The sequence below is a fragment of the Tenebrio molitor genome, chromosome X (genome assembly GCF_963966145.1).
Source record: "Tenebrio molitor chromosome X, icTenMoli1.1, whole genome shotgun sequence".
NCBI classification, from domain to species: Eukaryota; Metazoa; Arthropoda; class Insecta; order Coleoptera; family Tenebrionidae; genus Tenebrio; species Tenebrio molitor.
The window spans coordinates 6,516,315-6,539,128 of NC_091055.1; the positions used below are offsets into that span (position 1 = coordinate 6,516,315).

Genomic DNA, 22,814 nt, shown 5'->3' on the forward strand with positions numbered 1-22,814 from the left:
CCCGTGCTGACATGTTTGGTTCAGTCAACTTTCAAACACTGAATTTCAAGACTGGAAGCTGAGTTGAAAGCGTTAAGGAAAACATAAAACGAGCAACATGAGCTAATTCAAATTAGCTTTAAGTCACTTTTAGAAGAGAAACGATCAGAAATAGTGAAAAAAGATAGCGAAGTAATAAATGATCAGTTGAAACAGATGAGGAAACCTCAGGGCAATAGTTAGAGCGACACGCGGACTTTTGGGAAGAACAGAAGAACACTCCTAGAAATGTTCTCGCATGTTGTGTTTTAGTCAGTCGGAATCAATTGGTGAATAAAATGATTGGCCTAAAATATCTCTTGCATCATTTTTCTCTCAACCACTTCTATAAACCCATTGTTCGCTAATGCCTTCGTTAAACATTTTAAGCGATAAGACGATAAGTTGTTGAGATTGAGTCGGGGAATTCTCTAGGTTCATCTTACGGACGTGGATATCGGATATATGAGTGATCGAACGAGGAAAGATTTGACAGTCGAGAAATGGACGTGGACTTAAGTTGAATTATTTTCTTCGTTAGTTAGTGTATTGCTATTTGTATTTAGTGTATTTGCTAATAAAATTTGATAATAAAATTTCGGAGATGTATGGATTTTATCTACTATTTTTTAGTGATTTGTGATAACAAATTGACTCTTATTGTGATATCGAGTCTAATTTATACGTTGTACTCTATTCTCACAAGAATCACATGTTTAAAATGTCTCTTTTAAGTAAGTTGTTTATCGATGCGTTATTGAATTTCTTATTAGTGGCATAATGTATTAGAGTATTAGACGCTTCGTCAGTGTGTAAAACAATTTTATTTTCAGTGTCAGATACATTCAGCAATCTTGATTTTAGCCCAGAAGTAAATCACGAACCTTTCGCGTTTCCAGGTGCGTCTCGTATCAGTGCTGAAAATTCTACTCAGAGCATTTTTGGTAAGCAACTCCCGTCGCTTTAAGTCAACACCTTATTTTCAATCACACATTACACTATTCACATAAACTCACAGTTGCCATTTAAAAATTGCCCATTTTTGTACAACTACATTACTTTCCGGTAAATCCCCTGGTTTGTTAACACATGCAATGGATATCTTTTACACTTTGGTGTACCTGCCCACTTTTTTGTATGAGTGTTTGGATGAGTGATTCGAACGGGATTTGTTGAAAATGAGTGTTAATAAATTTTTAGTAATACTAATTTACCTATTATGATTATGATGATTCCACTGCAACTTGTATTTGTACCCTTGTTAAATTAACATCGAAACATAAGTTCAATTGATTTGTTTTGAATTATATTTTTTTCTGTATATATTATTAGTCTTTCAATAGGTATTTAATATGTAGGTAGTTACTATTCCATATACCCATTTAAACTGTTTTGCATTGTCAAGTTTAATTGCCGCAGTAAGTAAACTACTATTTTTACTTAATTGAGTTACAATGTCTGTTGACAGTATCATTGTACTACGAAAAATGCTTTATTTTGCCCTACGGGCTTTCAGATTCCTGATTACAAAACATAAAAAATAACAATTTATTGTTCTCCCTCACTCCTCTCGTTCTCTATTCTTTCTCTCCTCTTGCTTATTCTTTCATCCATCTCCCTGCCGTCTTCGCTCCCTATTAATCCCCATTCCCTTCTCTTTCTCTCTCTCATTTCGCCGCATGTGTTTGATCTTCTCACTATCCTCGCGTCACTTCTTGCACCTTCTCTCTCTCTTCTCCTTCCTTCCCATTCCTGTTCTCTCTCTCCTCGTCCCCACCTCTGCAACCCGCTATCATTTTCCTCTCTCACACATACTCTTTCTCCTCCCTATTGTACTTCGATTCTCTTATTCTCTCTCTTCTCTCTTACTTTTCTGTGTCTTTGTCCCCCTACCTTTTTATTCACCTTCTCCTTGTACATTTTCTCGCCGAGTCGTCTTCTTATTCTCTCCTTCTTTTAGCAAATTTTCTTCAGTTTCTCCTGTCTCTTATCCCATCTAAACCAGTCCCCGTTTATCTGTATTTTCCTGTATCCTATTTTCACCCTTTTTCCTCTATGTCTCTCCTCTCTGGCCAACTCTCTTAACTTCTTTTGTGTTTCCCTTTCTTCTCTTGTCAAATCGTCATCTATATACATCCTCTCACCCTTTTTTTCCTTTAACTTACTCTTACTTAGCATTATGTTCTTCTTCTGCTCCCAACTTTCTTTTTTTGCCAGCATCATCTTATCTTTATTTATTTTAAATGCTTCCTTTACATTCACTTTCACTCCTATCTCCCTTTCTAACCATTCTTCCACCCCCTTCTCTATATTTCCACTTATTGCTCCTATTCCAGTTATTATAACATTATTCTTCCTCTCCTTCTTTTCTCTTTGTTCCATCTTTTCCTCTATCATTTCCATCCTTTTCATGAAATCTGCCTTCTCCAACTGCTCTTTTTCGTCTCTTCCTCTCCTCTCCTCTCTCACTGTCGCTAATTCTTTCCTTAGCTCCCCATTCTCCTCTCTCACTGCCGCTAATTCCTTTCTTAGTGTTTTGATCTCCTCTCTCATCTCTCTTATCATGGTAGTTTTCATTTCCTTATCCATTTCCTTGCTTTGATTTTCTTCTTCGCTTCTATTTGGTGATCTTCTCGTTCTGGAACTATTTCTGAGTGGGTTCTTGCCTTCTTTCGACGTTCTACCCTCTTCTCTTTCTCTCTTGCTACTTTCTTTCCTTACTTCTGACGATTTCAGCATGTCCTCTCTTTCTTGCTCTCCCTCTTTCTCTCTCGCTGCCGCTAATTCCTTTCTTCGTGCTCTGCTCTCCTCTACTATTCCCGCCATATCCTCTTCTATCTCTCTGAGCACTGTTTTTATTTTCTGCTCTATTTCTTTGCTTTGATTTCTTTCTTCGCCTCTACTTGGGGATCTTTCGGTTCTGGAACTCTTTCTGAATGGGTTCAGGCCTTCTTCCGACATCCTACCCTCTTCTCTTTCTCTCTTGCTGCTTTCTTTCCTTGCTTTCGGCGATTTCGGCATGCCCTCTCTTTCTTGCCCGCTGTCTTCTGCTTATCACCTCTCACTCACTCCGACAGTATCATTGTATTAATCATTGTATTATTCATGTATGCATCCTTCCTTTGCTTCTTAGTACGAGTACATTCAAAATATAGGTACATTATCGACACTTTTAGTTATAGATGAAACTCGTAAAACATCGTATCGTTGTATGATTGTTAACGGTTAATTGTTACCTCAGGATCAACGTCGACTTCCAGTCCCGTCAGTGCAAATCATGCCAAAATCCCTTTTTCTCAAACTATGTTTGGGACCACAACTACGCAACCTTTACCCGCTTTCGGAACCGGAGTATTCGAACAAACAAACATTCTGGTAAGTTCCACACTTTTGGTTTACCTTTCTTTTATACGATTTTTCCAGAGCACTACTACGAACCTGTTCCAAAAACCTGCGCAGACTACAACGGGATTCAACACAGAACAACCGGGTTTCTCTTGGTACGACGGCTGGCCCGGTACTACTGAAGCTTTAAATTTGGTCCAAAATTCAAAGGTCAAGAACAAAACGATAGTATTTTATTTGAAGTGGAAAGTTTTGACACATGTTTTTTAAACCTATTGCAGTTATCCACCAAATTAAATGTAAAATCCGAGTTAAAAATCAAAGTAAGTGAGGCTATGGATAAATTAAAGGAGGCATTAACACGAGTAAATGAGATGGTAGAATTGTTACTAAAAGTGAAGGAACCAATTGATGGGAGTCAGTTAATTCATATGATATTTTTTTTAGATCGCAGAAGCAAATATAGAAGCCAAATTGAAAGAAGTACTCACAATGTTAACTTATAAATGGAATGTAGAATGTAGAATGTTAAATACACAAATTGAAAAGTTAAATAAGAAAATTCTGACTTTGGAAACCACAATTGAAAGTAAAGAGAAGCTCATAGATTCTACTGCCAACATGTTCCAAAAGTGTGGGCAAACTACAACTGGATTCAACTGGAGTCAACCGAGTTTCTCTTTTAAGCAGACAAACTCCAATCAAGCTCCAAATTTGGTCCAAGTTTCAAAGCTCAACGGGTTTAGGTTAGCCCCGTTGGGTACATCAACAAGCAGCACAAGCACACCAGGTGTCAGACAGTCTATATTAACTTTCGGAATTACCAATCAAACAAATACTTCGAGCTTGTTTAGCGAACAACCCATTTTTGAAACTGAGTTTCTCAATAAGCTCATGAACAAAACAATAGTAACTGATGATTGGGCGTCAAACCTGTTAGCCGTCAACAACAATAATAATAATAATAATAATAATAATAATAATAATAATAATAAGGTAATTATATTAAGTGGAAAGTTTTGACACATGTTTTTTAAACGTATTGCAGTTACCCACCAAATTAAATATAACGTCCGAGTTAGAAAAGAAAGTAAATGAGGCTGTGGATAAATTAAAAGAGGCGTTAAAACGTGTAAATGAGATGGTAGAAATGTTACTTAAAGTAAAGGAACCAATTGATGGGAGTCAGTTAATACATATTACATATATTTTTTTTAGATCGCAAACGCGAATATAGAGGACAAATTGAAAGAAGTACAAACAATGTTAACTGCTAAATGGAATGTAGAATGTAGAATGTTTAATACACAAATTGAACAATTAAATAAGAAAATTTTCACTTTGGAAACCATAATGAAAAGTAAAGACAAGCTCATACAACGTTGGGTAATTTTGAACATTAAAAGTGTTAAACTGATAATGAACTGATATTTCAGGAAGAGGATTTAAAGAAAGAACGAGAAACTGTAGAATCACAAACTTGGAAATTTAATAAACAGAACGAAAACGTGTGTACAAAGAACGCTAACTTTGGATACAATGCTGACACGTCCGAGTCCGAGTCCGAGTCCGAGTCCGAGTCCGAGTCCGAGTCCGAGTTAGAAAATAAGCTAGATGAGTTTATGGATAAATTAAAACAAGTAAATGAGATGGAAGAATTGTTACTTAAAATGAAGGAACCAATTGATGGGAGTCAGTTAATTCATATTATACTGGCAGAGACAGAACAATTCAAAAAAAAATTTAAGCATATTTTAGAGTTGCAAAGGAATCTGAACGAAGAAAAACAAAAATATGAAGATTTAAGAGTGAAATACGAAATTTTGGAAGAAGAACATGCTGTAACTAAAGCAACATTAGTAATAGCAAGAGAAACATTAAAAAAGTGAGAATATGTTGTCGTAAGATCCGTTAAAATAAAATCATGTTTGTTTCAGTCAACTTTTATACACGAAACCTGAATTCCAAGAGTTGGAAGCTGAGTTGAAAGCGTTAAGGGAAAGGTACAACAAACATCAACTAGACCACATGAGACTTAGGTCATGTTTAGAAAGAAAACGATCAGAACTAGATCAACTGAAAAAAGAAAATGAAGTAATAAATGATCAGTTGGAACATATGAGGAAAGAAAGTGATGAGCTAAAGGAAAAACTAGATAGCTATGAAAAAGTAAATAAAGTAACAAGAAGTAAAGCAAAGTTGGTATCTGTTTTTTTAAACGTTAAAATGTAGCAACAGTTTATTTCCAGGTCTAAGTCCACTGAAGAACCAAATGAATTCAAGAGTTTGAAGAAAGAGCTGATGAAAGTAAAACACCCATTAAGATTTGATTTTAAAATGGCTTTTTTTGTTTTGTTTTTGTCTCTTTTCTTTTTCTTTTTCCTTAGATACTACTATTTGTTTTTCTATTAACGCTTCTTTTTTGGTTATAAAATGTCTTATTTTCATAGGAGTATAAAGTAACTAACGGACCCGGCAATGCTTTGCTATTGCTAAATTTGAGTATAGGTATGTATGAATTGAATAAATATAAAAATAAAATATGTATGTAATATAATAAATATAATTAAAGTTCGATTCAATTCAATTGTGTATGATAATAATTTTTTTTGTGTTTTATTGGAATTTAACTTTACCATTTAAACAGCATATTCTGAGTGCTATTTTTGAATTTTAATGCTTTGCAATGTGTGCAAACTTTTATTCATATGTACTTTCAACAACTGGACGCAAGCTATTTTCAATTTCTCGCTGAAACCGATTGGACCGAGATAGTGCCGTTCAGTACTAAAGAAGGATTCTGGAGAGACCAAGTGGACCGTATTCAGTGCCTTTCAGTCCTCTACCAAATTCTCCCTTTTTCTCCAAGTCAAGTCAATTTAAAATACATTTATTTTTTCGAATTATTGGTACACTTCGTCTAAAAATATTTACAATATGTACTTTGTTTGTTAGATCAGGTGGCTCTTGATGGTTTTGACCTTTTCAGTTTTCTGCAGTATGAGATTTAAATAATCTTTTTACAATACATCTATTGGGTTTTGAGAGTACAATTTGTTAATGGGGCTGTGGAGGGTGCTCCTGCAGACCGGCTTTGGACTCGCTCGCATACCCTTTTTTCTGCCCGGGTGCATCCCTTTCATCAGCCGAATGAGATGCTGCAGCTCAAATGGGGTCACTCCAATGGACGCGTATGCTACAAAAAACTTCTAAACACTCCTGCGCTAATAAGAACAAACTGTGAAAGTTTCAGTGAAATCGGTCAAGTAGTTTTTGAGTCTATAGGGCACACACATACGAACACTCACACACGAACACTCACACCCAGGACGACGCGATCATGGAGGTTTTCGAAGCTTGTCACTCCTCTTCCTCCCTGTTCTCCAGGGAGATGCACCCGCTGCACGGAAGATTTAGAGTACAGACTCGGGTTCAGAACCATTCCATCACGGAACGTTGAAGAAGTAAGACAGGACCGGGACGACAAATATGTTCGTGGCCACGACTTTGTCTTGGCCGACAGGTAGGACCTGCAGATCTGCAGAAGGCGCGCTTTGTACGCGTTGCGGAGAGTTTTTTGAAAAAGTAGCATTTTTGGAGTAAGGTGGTCCAGAACTAGTTTATAAATACATATCATGTATCTACTCATCACGTACATGCATGAAAAAAGATAAACAAGATTTAATTACGTAATATAATATAATTGAGATAATTGCTATTTCATGTTGTGCAGCTTTTATTCTCTTTTGTTGTATCACTTTAATAACAGAAAATTACAACCTGAATAGGTAATTACCGGAGAGGGCCGACTTCATAAATTTAACACTAATAGTGGGGAAAATTCAATTCAAACAACGCAGTTTGACTCAGTAATTTGTCCTTTATACACATTTTTATTTCTATAACTTAGTCAATTTTCAAAATGGAAATATAAAAATATGTGCTAGTGAACTAAAAATCTGAATAATTTTTGAATAATTCTTTAAGTTCTGTAGATACGTTTTGTTGCCATTTAATTTGATGAATTGCAGTTTACTTTAAATTCAATTTTGCGTACAAACAAGATAGATCGTAAACGATAGTAGTGTAAGTGTTCACTTAACTCGAAGAACATTTTTTGAACATCCATAGATTGGCAATTTGATAAACATGAATTTGTGAGTGTTTTAAATGTAGTTATGCAATTCTTCATCAATTGATCTTGCAGGGAAGAAAACCTTAACATTTTTGTTAATGGAGTCGAACATCAAGGTAATAATTTCATTATTTATTTACTATTCTCTAGATTTCTCTTAATTAAATGGAAAAAATTAGTTTTTTTTTTAATCGCGTCAATCCTGTAAACTTTTTATTTTATCAAATGAGCACAAAGTTGTCGTTTTAAAAGAAATAATTTTAATTTAAAAATATGTGTGTGTACCAACAAATTAAACCCAATAGACATGTTTTTTATCATTAGGTAACTATGGCAAGTTGTTTCAAGGAAATCCCAGCAAGTTACGACAAACTCGTTCTAACCAAAAAGAAATTTAGAATCCTGCGAATTAATCTTCAGAATGAGAATCAAAATAATTTTCATATCAACAGAGTTTATTACTTAGTTGAAGATTTTTTTTTGAGAAAAAGGAAATTGATGTAATTTTAATTTTAGTGAATATGCGCGAGGTCGATGTGGACAAAACCTTAAACTCCTTTTTGAGATCAGTTCTACATTTAACTGGGACTAAACGAATGTGTTTGGAGGGTGGATGTGGGGCTTGCATTGTAGCAGTCGAACGCAAAAGTAACGTCCTGAAAAAAGCTACAATTCAAGCGGTCAATTCGGTGATAAGAACGCAGCTTTTCGCAAAATTTTATTTAAAAAATATATTCCTAGTGTTTGGTACCACTTATGCAATGCAACGGTTGGAAAATTGAAACGATCGAAGGGATTAGCCATTCCGACACTGATTATCATTTTTTACAAAAAGTCTTAACACATTTCAACGGGAGTCAGTGTGGATTTTGCTCCCCGGGCATGGTAATGAACATGTACAGTCTATCACAAGACAAGAAAATAACGATGAAAGAAGTGGAAAACTCCTTTGGTGGAAACATTTGCAGATGTACAGGATACAGACCGATACTGTCAGCTTTCAAAGCGGCGTGCAACGATGCATCTTCAGATCTATTGCAACAGTGTCCCGACATCGAAGATTTGAAAATGTGTCAAAAGAGACGTGAAAGACCTCACAACAACAATGTCACCTGTCAAAACCCCTACTACTTCAATTTGGGAAAGACCACTTGGATTAAAGTTTTCTTGCTAAACGATTTGTTGCAAATTTTGAAAACTTTTCAAAACTCGACCTACACGCTGGTGGCTGGAAACACAAGCATCGGTGAATGCAGACTTGTTTTCATAGTTTTATTTTTATTATAATAAATTGCAGGTGTGTATAGGCCCAGTGCTGAGGCTCAGGTTTACGTTGACATCACCAGCATTGATGATTTGACCAGATTTAAAATTGAAAATGATTTTTTGGTCATGGGGGCTAATATGTCTCTAACAGATGCAATGGAACTCTTTGAAAAACTCCCCAAAAGATACGAGAAATTTGAATATTTGAAAAAATTAAGTAAACATATTGATTTAATCGCAAATGTACCAGTACGCAACGTAAGTTTCCTAAATTGAGTAATGTCAAATTATCATAATTCATATTTATCCATTTTATTTTTCTTAACCATAATTAAATGAGATTAATCTTTAATGTAGCATCAGCTGTCTGGTTGTGGTAAGTTATTCCAAGTACGCTTGATACGATCTAGAGTTGTATCAAGGACACCTCCGTAGCCATTACGCCCCCACCATATAATTCTAGTTCATATTATAAAAATTTGTGTTTGGTTTTAATTAAATCTTGTTGTCCATAGTTAGGTACGTTAGGGGGAAACTTAATGATGAAACACTACCACCACGATTTTGCCTCTGACATCTTCCTCATTTTGGAAACTGTAGGAGCGACTTTATTACTAGGTCTACACATTTTATAAAGTACTTCAAGTGTTATTATTTATATTTTATTGCAGTCGATACAGAAGGAAATGAGAGTAAAATTTCAGTAAACGATCTTTTGAAAACAACAATGATTGGCAGAGTTATTAAAAATATAGTTTTACCGCCACTATCTAGTAATTTTAAATATGAAAGTTACAAGGTAATTTTTAAAAGTGTATCACTCCCAAACAATAATAAAACATTTTAAGATTATGCCAAGAGCCCAAAATGCTCATGCTCTTGTCAATGCTGGTTTTTTGTTGGAATTAAACAAAAACAAAATTGTTGAATCTGCAAGAATCGTGTTTGGATCAATCAATCCATCGTTTGTTCATGCTACAAAAGCAGAACAGTTTCTTGTTGGTAAACAACTTTTTGACAATAAAACTTTGCAAGAAACGTTTGGAATTCTCGATAACGAGCTTGTTCCTAACATTGCACCTCCAGAACCGTCACCAAATTTTCGAAAGCAATTGGCAATTTCTCTATTCTACAAGGTAAAATAAAATCGGGTGATTAAAATGTGTAACTAGATTTGTTCCAGTATGTTTTGAGTATCACACCAAAAGATCTTATTTCTTCAAAAAACAAAAGCGGTGCTTGCCTACTCGAGAGACCTCTGTGTACAGGGGTTCAAGATTTCGGAACTGACGAATCTTCGTATCCTGTCAGCAAACCGATTTCGAAAATTGAATCATTGGCACAAACGTCGGGTCAAGCTGAATATATTATGGATATGCCTGACTTGCCAGGTCAGCTTTTTGGTGCTTTTGTTTTGGCCAAAACAAGACCTTTGTCAATTATTCGTAAAATCCACACCAACGAAGCAATGGTTGGTACTATATTAATTTCTAAACAAAAATTAGCATCAGGATTTTAGAAAGTAAAAGGAGTTGTTGCATTTTTTACTAAAGACGACATTCCGGGCCAAAATAATTTCACCCCCAAAGAAACCAATTCGTTTTTTTTGAGACTCAAAGAAGAAATTTTCTGCAGTGGAGAAGTGCAGTATTTCCACCAACCTGTAGGTTTGATAGTGGCAACTAGTCAAGAGATTGCGGAGCAAGCAGCGAATTTAGTTGAGGTGTCTTACAATCCCAGTACCAAGCAACCACTTCTGTCGATTAAAGACGTTTTGACGTTCAACAAAGATAAAGTTCATTTAGAAACAGAAATTAAAGCAACACGTAGAGGAAATAATACCGAACACGTTGTAAAAGGGTCGTTTGAGATGTCCGCGCAGTACCACTACCACATGGAAACTCAATGTTGCAATGTGGTACCAACAGAAGACGGTCTTGACATTTATCCGTCCAGTCAATGGTTAGATCTGACCCAAACTGCCGCCGCCACCACATTAAACATTCCAGCGAACAAGTGAGTCTAAAATTTGGTTGTTTGGTATGACAATATTCCTTTTTAGGATCAACGTAGTGGTTCGTCGTTTGGGTGGTGCATTTGGTGCCAAAATCTCGCGTAATTCTTTGGTGTCGTGCGCTGCAGCTCTTGCAGCATTCAAATTGAAGAAACCTGTTAAAATCTGGATGCCTTTCGAAACAAACATGAATGTGATTGGTAAAAGATATCCTGTTGTGTGCAATTATGAGATAGGAGTGGACAAGGGAGGAAATATTCAGTACGTCGACAATACAGTTTACTCAGACTACGGAGCCGGTGGAAATGAACCCAACATCCCTTATCTGTTAGACACATATTTGACAACCTACAATACAGAAACCTGGCAAGTCAAAGCTTATTCAACCTTCACCAATAATCCAGCAAGTGCTTATACCAGAGCTCCAGGTACGTCATGGTACCACTTTAGATATTTACATACGTAATTCATGTGTTGACAGGAACTTGTGAAGGACTCGCGATGGTTGAGGCCATGATGGAGCATACTGCGATGAGGCTAAATATGGACGGGACTGAGTTCCGATTAAAAAACATGGACAAAAATAAACACGAGCTACTCGTCAAGTTAATCAAGGAATTAAATAAGTGGGCTGATGTAGATATTAGGAAAAAAGAAATCAACAGGTTTAATGATGAAAATAGGTGGAAAAAAAGAGGACTAGCGGTGGTACCTATGGTGTTTCCTTTTGTTTTGTTTGCCAACTATGGCGTCATTGTTTCTATATATAAATCAGATGGTACAGTCTCGGTGGCGCACGGGGGAGTAGAAATGGGTCAAGGTATAAACACAAAGGTACAAATGTTGCACAGTTGGTACAAAATGTGCAAAGAAAGTTTTTAGGTGGCTCAAGTTTGCGCCTACAAGCTAGGTCTTCCAGTGGAAAAAATTTCTGTTAAGCCTAGCAACAATCTAATTTCTCCAAATGCTCACATAACTGGGGGTAGTGTGTCTTCTGAGACTGTCTGTTATGTATTAATCCAATACAGTTTACACCTTTTATTAAATAATGATTGCAGGGAGTAATAAAAGCTTGTGATGTTTTGCTGAGTAGAATAGAACCCATCAGAAGTCAGCTCAAAAATGCCACTTGGGAAGAAATCGTCATGAAATGTTATGAAGAGTACATAAATCTCTCAGCTTCTTCTATGTACGTACATGTTGTTGTATTAATTTCGACCTTCCAGTAAAATGTTTTAGGGCTAGTCCCAAGGATGTGAAAACTTACGAAGTCTGCGGAGTATGCGCTTGCGAAATAGAATTAGATGTTTTAACGGGACAATACTTGATAAAACGAGTCGATCTGTTAGAAGATGCTGGGACTAGCATGAATGCTAACATTGATATGGGCCAAGTGGAGGGTGCTTTTGTTATGGGGATGGGTTACTTCACATCCGAACAAATTGTGATTGACGAGAACGGACAACTGCTGACAAATCGTACATGGAACTACAAACCACCAGGAGCTAGAGATATTCCCGTTGACTTCAGGATTAAATTCCCAAAGAATACTCCCAACAATGGTGGTGTTCTAAATGCAAAAGGTGAGTAAAAATGTTTGTCGCAAAAATACACGGAAGCGAATAAAACTATTGTACAGCTGTTGCGGAACCGCCGCTGTGTTTGGCATGTTCTGTTCCCTTGGCGATCAGAAATGCTGTGGCATCAGTTCGAACGGAAGCAAACAAAACCTGTGAAAAGTGGTACCCCTTCTGTAAGCGCTTCAATTTAAAATACCTTTCAGTTCTACATTTTTTTGTGATTACAGGTGGACCGTCTACTGTGGAAAATGTTTTCTTAAATTGTTTACACAATTATAAACACTATACTTTATGATTGTTAAATATGTAAGTGGCTACACATTCTAGTTAGAATATGCTATAATAAATACAGGTGGTGTTGATTAGATGAATTGATTTTCAATCCCATATTCGCTTCACTTAGTTTGAGAATGTACGGGATGCACGTTGTCTCGAAGAAGAGCATCGTCTTTTTGTCTAGCTCCCTTTGCGGAGCCGCAGTTTTTTTGGAGAGGGAAAGGAGAGGAGTGAACCAAACGAACACGTTTAAAGCGTGAACGAAAGTGAACGAATTTCGGGCGGTGTCACCTATTTATCGGAAGCTTGGGACCAAACGCGACACGAAGGAGCCCGCTCTTTGGCCGACCAATGTTGTGACTTGAGGGTTTTTCGGACTGAAGACCGTAATTTGTCGCCTATATAACCCCGGTCGGACCGTCGGTGGACTGTAGTAGGTAGTTAGCTTCCTTGTATATGAATCCACGGGGCGAGAGAGGAAAATCTCTGAAAAAACATCTTCCAAATACAGTCGGGCCAGGGATTTACTAAACACCGAACCTTCCGAATTTAAACCGGTGGCGCCTCTCACGCGGCCACGGTGCTCGGTATCAACGGCGCCCGGGTGACATCCCCTAAATATTAACTTCATGTGAGGTCAAAACTGTTATTTGTGGCGAACTTCTCCGCCGACTGATGTCATCGGCAAAATTCTGTTTCCAAAATCAATTTAACTCCTCCTAAAACGTGATTTTTAATTATTGAGGACGTTTTGAACTTGGCGTCATACTAATTTATTTTTACGTTGGTAGTACCGGATGAGATCTGATGGACAGCAATTGGCAGTGGCGTCTCCAATAAGAATGGTCAATATTATCAATAATTTAAAAAACCTATTTTAAATCATATTTCATTTTCACATTGTATTAGGAGTCTAAATAATCACAGTAATATAATATAATAGCACTTTTAATAAGTGTTCGAAATGACCACCATTGGCGTCTAAGCATAAATTGCCTCCTTTGGAAAAATTCACGAGTTGACCTAGATATTTAGCAGCGAAAATTACCAGACTCATACAATTTAACCACATTAAAAATATGAAATTCACTAAAAACTGTGGCGCCAAATTCAAAACGCCCTCAATCATTTACAATCAGTCAATCACCCATAACACATACTACAGATTTTTCAGATTTTCGAAAGCAGTAACATACCAAAACACTGATGTCATCAGTGCTTAAATGTAAATTAAAATGTACCTACGATGATTGTAAAATAAATTAAAATTAGTGTGCCATATGCGGAAATGCTGTTATTTACAAAACGTTTCTTTATCTCTTTGTACGAAAATTACATGAATCAAAGTAAATTGAAAGAATGAAGAAAGAGCGAGGGAGGGGGTAAAAGTGTAAACAGGTATCCCAATGACAACGAGCCACCAGAGTCTCTAGAAGATCTTCGATATCGAATTGTTGAAAAATGTCTTCAGCTGATTCCAGATGTTCTTATTAACGTTCGACATTTATAATACCAATCACTTTTCAATCATAATCTAGTTTCATTTTCACCTGCCCGCCATTAGTTGTTACATAACCAACAAATTTTCAAATTCGATTTAATTAATAGGTATCAATTTAAATTTAACATATTTTTGCTCTTTCTGCAAAAAAAACATAAAAGTATAGGTAGCTAAAGAAAAAAAGAATGCACAAAGCTAGGCTTCTACTGCACATTTGGAAAATATTGCGATATATATACAGGTTGTCCCAATTTTATAAAAACACAAAAGTTATGTTTTTTTTACCCAGTTTTTCATTTTTAGATTCTATGCTAAATTATGAGTCAAATCTATAGAGGTCGTTTTTACTTATCTGCCATCGTTTTTGATCAGTGGCGTTTTCTTCACCAGAATTTCCGTTCGAAAATTCGTATCTTCCAAATCATATCACATAAATTAAAATGATTAACTTTAGTGTTTTTATAACATTGGGACACCTGTGCAATATTTTCCAAATGTACAGTAGAAGCGTAGCTATCATCTACAGGGTTATTCTAAATGATTGTAGTCGAAGTAGGCCATGCCCATGTTATTGCCTTTTTGCCGCTTTCATGTGAACTGTCAGTTGTGTCGCTGTCATTGTCATTTTTTAGGTGAAAAGTGCGGTGATGATTCGATGATTCGAGTGATACAGCAAAGAGTGAATAAAAGCTGTAAGCTGAAATAGCAATTATTTCCAGTATACAGCGTGTTATTGAAACGCGTTCAGAAAATTTAAACGGTGATAGAACTCATCAAAACAAATTACTTTTCTATTTACCATTTTTTAAAAAAAAATTTCTAAACCCAGATAAAATTTTAATTAATTAAGATAAAAATTAGATAATCAAGCAAAAACCAATTCTTTATTCGTAGTGAGAGTAGAGCATTGACATTGGAGTTACACACCACACTTGATCAAGGGCACAAACCTTTAAATTAAATGCTCGAAAAGACGGCCTCCGTTATTGATACTGTACTGTACTGTACACGCTTGTGCCCTTGGAGCCATAGGAGCTTGGGTTCTCAGTCTCACCAACATGTCGGAATTTTGTCGAATCATTTTGTATAATATTACATAACTAAACCTTCTCTGTCCATTATACTCACAAACATACAACGTGTCTCAGAAATAAGTACATTAATTTTAACTGGTAATAGAACTCGATAATAGCAACAATAATATTTAAATTATTGAAAGATATGGCACAAATTTCGTTACCGGCTTATGGCGATTGTTTGCTTCGCCGATGCCGATAAGCGAAGAACAAAAAACAAATGTAAGAAAACTTTCACTTGTTTTTTGCTAACTTAAGCACAGCGGCTCAGCGGCTAATTGCTGCGCCCGTTGCCGTGATGGAGGAGAAAAAAGAGAATCATATGGTAGATATTAAATGAAAGCAATTTTAATTATAAATATTTTAAACTGACCCTAATAAATCGCCCATACCCAAAATATTGACAAAATGTCTCCTAAAATTAATGTATTAATCCGTAAAAATTCTCATGAAGTAATCAGAATAATCACTAATCATTATAAGAAGTGTTCAAAGTGACAGCTGTTACTGAATAATGAAGAATGAAGGTGCCAACGAAATGATTCTGTCACTCTTTCCAGCATTCCTCGGTTATTGCGAACAGTTTTGGCAACATTTTCCACCCGTTCTCTTAAAATTTCAATTGCATCAATTGGGATCGAATATACCAAGTCTTTCATGTACCTCCACAACAAGTAGTCGCGCTGAAATTCTCTGTGCTCGAGGAGCACTCCCGCACGCTTCTCCATACGCCAACACAACATCTATATATATCTATATACAGGATGTTATTGAAATGCGTGACCAAATTTTAACCACGAGCTACTGCTTCATGTAGAACTCGGAAAAAATATTTTAAAAATTCTGTCAAAAAATAAAATGACATTTATTTTTTGAGCTACAATTTTTTTTAATTGCTTTTAGTTTTATACTTTGTCCCACAACCTCGTAGGTAAAATTTCGGCATATTTAAAATTTAAAAAATACACCGTGTAGGTACGTCATATTTTATATAGTTCTCCCAGAGCTGCAGCGGTTTTATGGCAGGGCAATAGTAATTATTGCGCCTGTTGAGATGCCGATACGCGACATAAACAGACCCCTGTCAATCATCATTTTCGTTCTATACCTGTCAGTTTACAGGGTAGTACTTGGACGAATTTACGATTAGGGGTTGTACTTGCGGTTTAAACCTATTGTCGGTGTTGTTAACGTTTATACAATGGTACCCTGCCATAAAACCGCTGCAGCTCTGGGAGAACTTTAAAATATACGCCAATGCGTAGTAACCTCTAGGAAATATGCTTTAAAACAAGCAAACCGCATTGGTGTACGTTTTATAAAACATGATAAACAGAGTGTATTTTTAAAATTAAAAAGCAAATAAAAAAAAAGTAGCACAAAAAATAAATGTCATTTTATTTTTTCACAGAATTTTTTAAATATTTTTTCTTCTGCATGAAGCCAGTAGCTCGTGGCTAAATTTGGTCACGCATTTCAATAACACCCTGTATTCAATATTCGAAAGTAAACGTGCCATTTTCACAAAATTTTAGCTTAAATCACAGAATCAACACGTAAACACCTGTCTTTTGGAGTCGGATAAAACTAACTAAAAACGTAATCCTCTTATATCTACCTCGGCCGCAGAACGAAAAAACGTTATTCTAAAAACATAATGTTTTGCGTTGATTTTACAAAAACTATTATTTCACGGTCACTGTCATTAACTCATTATTAGGTCAAATAACTAGATAATACGAGTAAATACACAGCTCGTTAATTTAAGGGGGGTAAAATACCGAAATGAAAATTATATTCCGAAAAAATGGTACATAACAATTTTGTTATTATTGACGAGATCTATCAATGGCTACTATTAATGTACATTTTTCTGATACATGTTGTATATGTGTTGTATTTATTTATTATGTGTGTTATTTATTATGAATTGTCCAGTTTACTTGTAATTTAATTTTCAGGAAAAAAAAGTTGATTAGACAGGTCATCAAAAATAAAGATCCAGGCGCCCCGGCTGGAAAACTTAAGACTCGGACGAAAAAGATGCACTTTTTGACCTTGATACACAAATAATTATTAAGTATAAAAAATCGTCTAAACATTTTTCCCTAAAGATTGTGAGGCCAAATCTGTAGGGTACTTCCCAGCCGGCTGACGTCATTGGAGATACCGTCGTGCACATCCCGTGTACAATGAGATCTATTCGAAGATAATAGATATTACACGATATGTATACCTATCTTACCTTACAGAATTATGTTTTCAAGAGGACACAATAAATATTGGTTTTTTACAATTTACCGAGTTATCAATTTTACTCTCCCTAAAACGTAATTAATACTTACAACAGGTTTTGTCAGATTTTCAACAGAAAGAAAACACCGCTCGCTTTCAAAATAGCGAACGTTTTGATAAAATTACAGAGGCAAGATGGAAATCAAAATGCCTTTTCATTGTCTATCAGAATTATTGAAAAATATTTGAGTGAAATAGATGGAACTTGAAGTTAGCAACTTCAAGTATTTATTAAAAATAGCAACTAATATTTTCTATAATATCCTTTTAATTTTATAACAGTTGCACATCTTTTGGCAATGGATTTTATTAAATTGTCGACTTAGGCAAACTTCCAATCCCTTCAAGCTTCAGTCATGGCATCAAACAGATCATTTATACATATTGCTTTAATTTTTATTCCTAATTTTGGCTGTCAAAATAATCCCAAAGATTTTCAATTGCGTTCAGATAGGGAGACTGCGAGGCCAACGCATAACTTTAGCAGCATGCTTGGGATCATTACCTTGTTGGAATTCATAAGTTATTGGCATCACTTCATCAATGTATGGCGCTAAATAATCTTTTATAATGTCTAAATAAATGAAACGATCCTTTTTCCCTGAATTCGAAAATGTGTCCTCGTACCATACGAACAAAAGCATCGCCATACCGTCGTGGATCCACCACCGTCTTTCACTGTGGGTAAAGTGGATTTCTTTTCCAATCCTCTGTCCCAAGCTTTTCTGACTTAGTGTACACCATCACTTTTAAATAAATTAAAGTTGAATTAATAATAAGTTAATATGGTCAAGTATAAATTGAAGTCGGAACTTCACATTATGTTTAGAAATAAGCGATTTCTTAGCGTAACGCCGATCAAATAATCCAAACTCTATTAATTTTCTTCTAATGGTTCTCGTACTAATTGCAGAGCCTCCATGGTACCTCCAAATTTTCCAAAAATGTGTCGATGACAGAAACAAGTATTTCTTACTGGCTGTAGCTTTTATACGATGATCCATTTGTTGTGTTGGATTTTTTTATCGTCCTAAACTTTGTTTTGCAGCCAGACACTCGAGCAATTTTTCGCAATTTCTGATTTTCTCCGCTCATTGAATCATTCTAATATTTGTTGAAACCAAATGTAAGAAAGAAATCAAAAACGTATAAAATATAAAAGTTGCTATCGTTACGACCATTACAGAGTAAATATAATTATTCAATTCCATTGGCTGGTAGTAATCCGTACTATTCCGGACACGGAATCTTGGCCAACATTTTTTTGACATTTCTAAAAAAAATGATGTAAACCAATCATTAGCATCATTAATAAATGACAATTAATAAAAATCACTTTGAAGTTTTTATTCTGACATCAAAAAAGCAAGGAAATGGCATTATCAAGTCAAAAGTTGGGTTATATTCAATAAAGGCCAGTTCACACATATGTGTCAGTTAAATGTCAGTTATGGCCAAGATTCCGTGTCCGGAATAGTACGATGACCGGAAGGGAGCGAAGAGAAGCGATAGCTGCTTAGGGGAGAGGTTAGCGCGAAACGCGGACTTTTGGGAAGAACAGAAGAACACTTATAGAGATGTTCTTACATTTTGTTTTGTTTTAGACAGTCGGAATCGTAATTTGTAAATAAAATTATTGGCCTGAAATATCTCTTTTATCATTTTTCTTCTTAAGCATTTCTAGAAACCCATTGTTCGCTAATGCTATCGATAAACTTTTTAAGATTAGTCGGGGACTTCCCTATGTTCGCATTAGTCTCAATATCGGGTTCGAATTGATCGAAGGAAAAAAATTGGCATTAGGCAAACGGACGTGGACCTAATAAGTTGGATTGTTTTCTTCTGTAATTAGTGTATGTATTCAGTTGTTTTAGTAATAGTGCTAACAAATTTCGAAGACATAGTGACTTTTTTCTTATACATACTTACTATTTTTTAGTGATTGTGTCAACAAACTATTATTGAGATATCGAGTCTAATTTATACACTCCTCTTACAAGAATCACTTGTTTAAAATGCTTTGGCCTGAGTCTCAAAATAACATCAACAAACCATCGCCAGTGACCAACATTTCAAATTTAAATTCTGGGGGTAAGTTGTTTACCGATGCATTACTGAATTTCTTGTTAGTGGCAGAGTACCTATTAGACAATTCGACGTTTCCTTCAGTGCAAAAAACCAACCTTTTGGAGACTCCACTTATGTCCTCTTTCAGTGTTGGAAATGTTGACCCCTTTCGGTACACCAACAAGCAGCACAACAAATTCGCTGTTTGGACAAACCGACAACAAGACAGGATTTGGGCAACCGCAAGGCTTCGGGCAGACACCAAGTTTCGGACCGTCGACAGTAGCTTTCGGAGTTCCAAACCAAACCAACACCTCCAACCTGTTCGGAAAACCGACCACTTTTGGCACCACCACCAGTAATGCATCCACTTTCAGTTTCAACCCAACGTCGACTTCCAAACCCTTCAGTGTAAATCAAGCCCAAAAACCTTTTTCTCAACCCCTGTTAAGGACCACAACTACGCAACCTCTACGTCTACCCGCTTTAAAGACTCCGGTAAGTTCCACACTTTTGATTTATTTACCTTTCTTTTATACGATTTTTCCAGAATACTATTATGAACCTGTTTCCAACAATTGAGCTGACTAAACTTGGACGACCGGGTCTCTCTTTTAATCAGACCGAGTTAAAAATCAAAGTAATTGAGGCTGTGGATACATTAAAGGAGGCATTAACACGAGTAAATGAGATGGTAGAATTGTTACTAAAAGTGAAGGAACCAATTGATTGGAGTCAGTTAATTCATATGATATTTTTTTTTAGATTGTAGAAGCAAATATTGAAGTCAAATTGAAAGAAGTACGCACAATGTTAACTGATAAATGGAATGTAGAATGTAGAATGTTTAATACGCAAATTGAAAAGTTAAATAAGAAAATTCTGACTTTGGAAACCACAATTGAAAGTAAAGAGAAGCTCATAGATTCTACTACCAACCTGTTCCAAAAACGTGGGCAAACTACAGCTGGATTTAACACGGGACAACCGAGTTTCTCTTTTAAGCAGACAGACTCCACTCAAGCTTCAAATTTGGTCCAAGTTTCAAAGCTCAACGGGTTTAGGTTAGCCCCTTTGGGTACATCAACAAGCAGCACAAGCACACCAGGTGTCGGACAGTCTACATTAACTTTCGGAGTTACTAATCAAACAAATACTTCGAGCTTGTTTAGCAAACCACCCATTTTTGGAATAGACAGTTTGAAGAGAGAGCTCATGAACAAAACAATAGTAACTGATAATAAGGTGATGATTTGAAGTGAGAAGTTTTGACACATGTTTTTTAAACGTATTGCAGTTACCCACCAAATTAAATATAACGTCCGAGTTAGAAAAGAAAGTAAATGAGGCTGTGGATCAATTAAAAGAGGCGTTAAAACGAGTAAATGAGATGGTAGAAATGTTACTTAAAGTAAAGGAACCAATTGATGGGAGTCAGCTAATACATATTACATATATTTTTTTTAGATCGCAGAGGCGAATATGGAGGACAAATTGAAAGAAGTACAAACAATATTAACTGGTAAATGGAATGTAGAATGTAGAATGTTTAATACACAAATTGAAAAATTAAATGAGAAAATTTTGACTTTGACTTTGGAAACCACAATGAAAAGTAAAGACAAGCTCATACAACGTTGGGTAATTTTGAACATTAAAAGTGTTAAATTGATAATGGACTGATATTTCAGGAAGAGGATTTAAAGAAAGAACGAGAAATTGTAGAATTAAAAACTTCGAAATTTAATAAACAGAAGGAAAAAATGAGTACAAAGTATGCTAACTTGGGATACAATGCTGACACGTCCGAGTCCGAGTCTGAGTCCGAGTTAAAAAAAAAGCTAAATGAGGCTATGGATAAATTAAAACAAGTAAATGAGATGGAAGAATTGTTACTTAAAATGAAGGAACCAATTGATGGGAGTCAGTTAATTCATATTATACTGGCAGAGGCAGAACAATTCAAAAAAATTTTTAAGCATATTTTACAGTTGGAAAGGAATCTGAACGAAGAAAAACAAAAATATGAAGATTTAAGAGTGAAATACGAAATTTTGGAAGAAGAACATGCTGCAACTAAAGCAACATTAGTAATAAAAGAAACAGTAAAAACAGTAGAAAAGTGAGAATATGTTGTCGTAAGATCCGTTAAAATAAAATAATGTTTGTTTCAGTCAACTTTTAAACACGATATCTGGATTCCAAGAGGTGGAAGCTGATTTGAAAGCATTAAAGAAAACCTACATTGAGCAACATGAACTAGATCAAATTAGATGTGAGTCATGTTTGGAAGGAAAACGATCAGAACTATATCAACTGAAAAAAGAAAATGATCAGTTGGAACATATAAGGAAAAAATGTGATGAGCTAAAGGAAAAACTAGATGGCTAAGAAGAAGTAAATAAAGTAACAAGAAGTAAAGCAAAGTTGGTATCTGTTTTTTTTTTTAAACGTTAAAATGTAGCGACAGTTTATTTCCAGGCCTAAGTCCACTGAAGAACCGAATGAATTCAAGAGTTTGAAGAAAGAGCTGATGAAAGTTATACACCTATTTAGATTTGATTTTAAAATGGATTTTTTTGTTTTGTTTTTGTCTCTTTTCTTTTTCCTCACATACTACTATTTGTTTTTGTATTAACTCTTCTTTTTTGGTTATAAAATGTCTTATTTTTATAGGAGTATAAAGTAACTAGCGGACCCGGCAATGCTTTGCTATTGCTAAATTTGAGTATCTGTATGAATTAAATAAATATAATTAAAGTTCGATATCGATTCATTTAATGTGTATGATAATTCTTTTTTTTGTGTTTATTGGAATTTAACTTTACCATGCAAACAACATATTCTGGGTGCTATTTTTGAATTTAATGGTTTGCAATGTGTGCAAACTTTTATTCATACTTTCAACAACAACTAGATGCAAGCTATTTTCAATTTCGCTGAAACCGGTTGGACCGAGATAGCGCCGTTCAGTATTAAAGAAAGATTCAGGAGAGACCAATTGGATCGTATTCAGTGCCTTTCAGTCCTCTGCCAAATTCTCCCTTTTTCTCCAAGTCAAGTCAAGTTAAAATACATTTATTTTTTCGAATTATTGGTACACTTCGTCTAAAAATATTTACAATACTTTGTTTGTTAGATCGGGTGGCTCTTGGTGATTTTGACCTTTTCAGTTTTTTGCAGTATGAGACTTAAATAATCTTTTTACAATCCATCTATTGGGTTTTGAGAGTATTACAAT

At 35.5% G+C, this 22,814-nt stretch overlaps 3 protein-coding genes across 7 annotated transcripts; all 3 read left to right on the top strand.

The window, feature by feature from the left end:
- Positions 1 to 500: 500 nt before the first annotated feature.
- Positions 501 to 5,966, top strand: LOC138139807 (putative leucine-rich repeat-containing protein DDB_G0290503). 4 transcript variants are annotated; one of them, XM_069060310.1, is made up of 11 exons: positions 501 to 752; positions 852 to 962; positions 3,260 to 3,393; positions 3,442 to 3,591; positions 3,645 to 3,758; positions 3,811 to 4,359; positions 4,412 to 4,525; positions 4,582 to 4,749; positions 4,800 to 5,248; positions 5,301 to 5,561; positions 5,613 to 5,966. In XM_069060310.1, exons 1-11 carry the CDS (start codon positions 731 to 733, stop codon positions 5,773 to 5,775), a joined length of 2,235 nt encoding a protein of 744 aa, XP_068916411.1. In that variant the 5' UTR covers positions 501 to 730; the 3' UTR covers positions 5,776 to 5,966. The 4 variants fall into 4 exon arrangements, with proteins under 4 accessions (XP_068916411.1, XP_068916414.1, XP_068916413.1 ...); XM_069060313.1 differs by having other exon boundaries at positions 5,301 to 5,551; XM_069060312.1 differs by having other exon boundaries at positions 3,811 to 4,339; positions 4,410 to 4,525.
- Positions 5,967 to 7,231: 1,265 nt separating this feature from the next.
- LOC138140302 (uncharacterized) lies at positions 7,232 to 12,715 on the top strand. Its single transcript, XM_069061242.1, has 17 exons — positions 7,232 to 7,520; positions 7,571 to 7,614; positions 8,015 to 8,187; positions 8,240 to 8,744; positions 8,796 to 9,022; positions 9,280 to 9,382; positions 9,436 to 9,563; positions 9,613 to 9,900; positions 9,948 to 10,235; positions 10,284 to 10,780; positions 10,827 to 11,206; positions 11,260 to 11,612; positions 11,661 to 11,789; positions 11,837 to 11,967; positions 12,018 to 12,361; positions 12,418 to 12,531; positions 12,586 to 12,715. Exons 1-17 carry the CDS (start codon positions 7,513 to 7,515, stop codon positions 12,651 to 12,653), a joined length of 3,780 nt encoding a protein of 1,259 aa, XP_068917343.1. The 5' UTR covers positions 7,232 to 7,512; the 3' UTR covers positions 12,654 to 12,715.
- A 6,521-nt stretch (positions 12,716 to 19,236) lies between these two features.
- Positions 19,237 to 22,339, top strand: LOC138139808 (putative leucine-rich repeat-containing protein DDB_G0290503). Of its 2 annotated transcripts, XM_069060315.1 has the most exons (11): positions 19,237 to 19,359; positions 19,446 to 19,597; positions 19,722 to 19,896; positions 19,951 to 20,071; positions 20,124 to 20,285; positions 20,339 to 20,818; positions 20,871 to 20,984; positions 21,041 to 21,214; positions 21,265 to 21,695; positions 21,748 to 21,999; positions 22,055 to 22,339. In XM_069060315.1, the coding sequence occupies exons 2-10, from the start codon at positions 19,522 to 19,524 to the stop codon at positions 21,962 to 21,964; spliced, it is 1,950 nt and encodes a 649-aa protein (XP_068916416.1). In that variant the 5' UTR covers positions 19,237 to 19,359; positions 19,446 to 19,521; the 3' UTR covers positions 21,965 to 21,999; positions 22,055 to 22,339. The 2 variants fall into 2 exon arrangements, with proteins under 2 accessions (XP_068916416.1, XP_068916415.1); XM_069060314.1 differs by having other exon boundaries at positions 19,722 to 20,071.
- The last annotated feature ends 475 nt before the right edge of the window (positions 22,340 to 22,814 follow it).

What these genes read in the sequence shown, in the direction of transcription:
- LOC138139807 (XM_069060310.1), top strand. Translation starts at nt 731, where the DNA reads ATGTTTAAAATGTCTCTTTTAA. An exon ending in TCGAACAAACAAACATTCTG is followed by an intron (nt 3,394 to 3,441) that starts GTAAGTTCCACA and finishes CGATTTTTCCAG; the next exon opens with AGCACTACTACGAACCTGTT. An exon ending in ATAATAATAATAATAATAAG is followed by an intron (nt 4,360 to 4,411) that starts GTAATTATATTA and finishes AACGTATTGCAG; the next exon opens with TTACCCACCAAATTAAATAT.
- LOC138140302 (XM_069061242.1), top strand. An exon ending in AGGAGCGACTTTATTACTAG is followed by an intron (nt 9,383 to 9,435) that starts GTCTACACATTT and finishes ATTTTATTGCAG; the next exon opens with TCGATACAGAAGGAAATGAG. An exon ending in TGCTTATACCAGAGCTCCAG is followed by an intron (nt 11,207 to 11,259) that starts GTACGTCATGGT and finishes ATGTGTTGACAG; the next exon opens with GAACTTGTGAAGGACTCGCG.
- LOC138139808 (XM_069060314.1), top strand. Translation starts at nt 19,522, where the DNA reads ATGCTTTGGCCTGAGTCTCAAAATAACATCAACAAACCATCGCCAGTG. An exon ending in TGGTAGAAATGTTACTTAAA is followed by an intron (nt 20,985 to 21,040) that starts GTAAAGGAACCA and finishes TATTTTTTTTAG; the next exon opens with ATCGCAGAGGCGAATATGGA. An exon ending in ACAAGCTCATACAACGTTGG is followed by an intron (nt 21,215 to 21,264) that starts GTAATTTTGAAC and finishes CTGATATTTCAG; the next exon opens with GAAGAGGATTTAAAGAAAGA.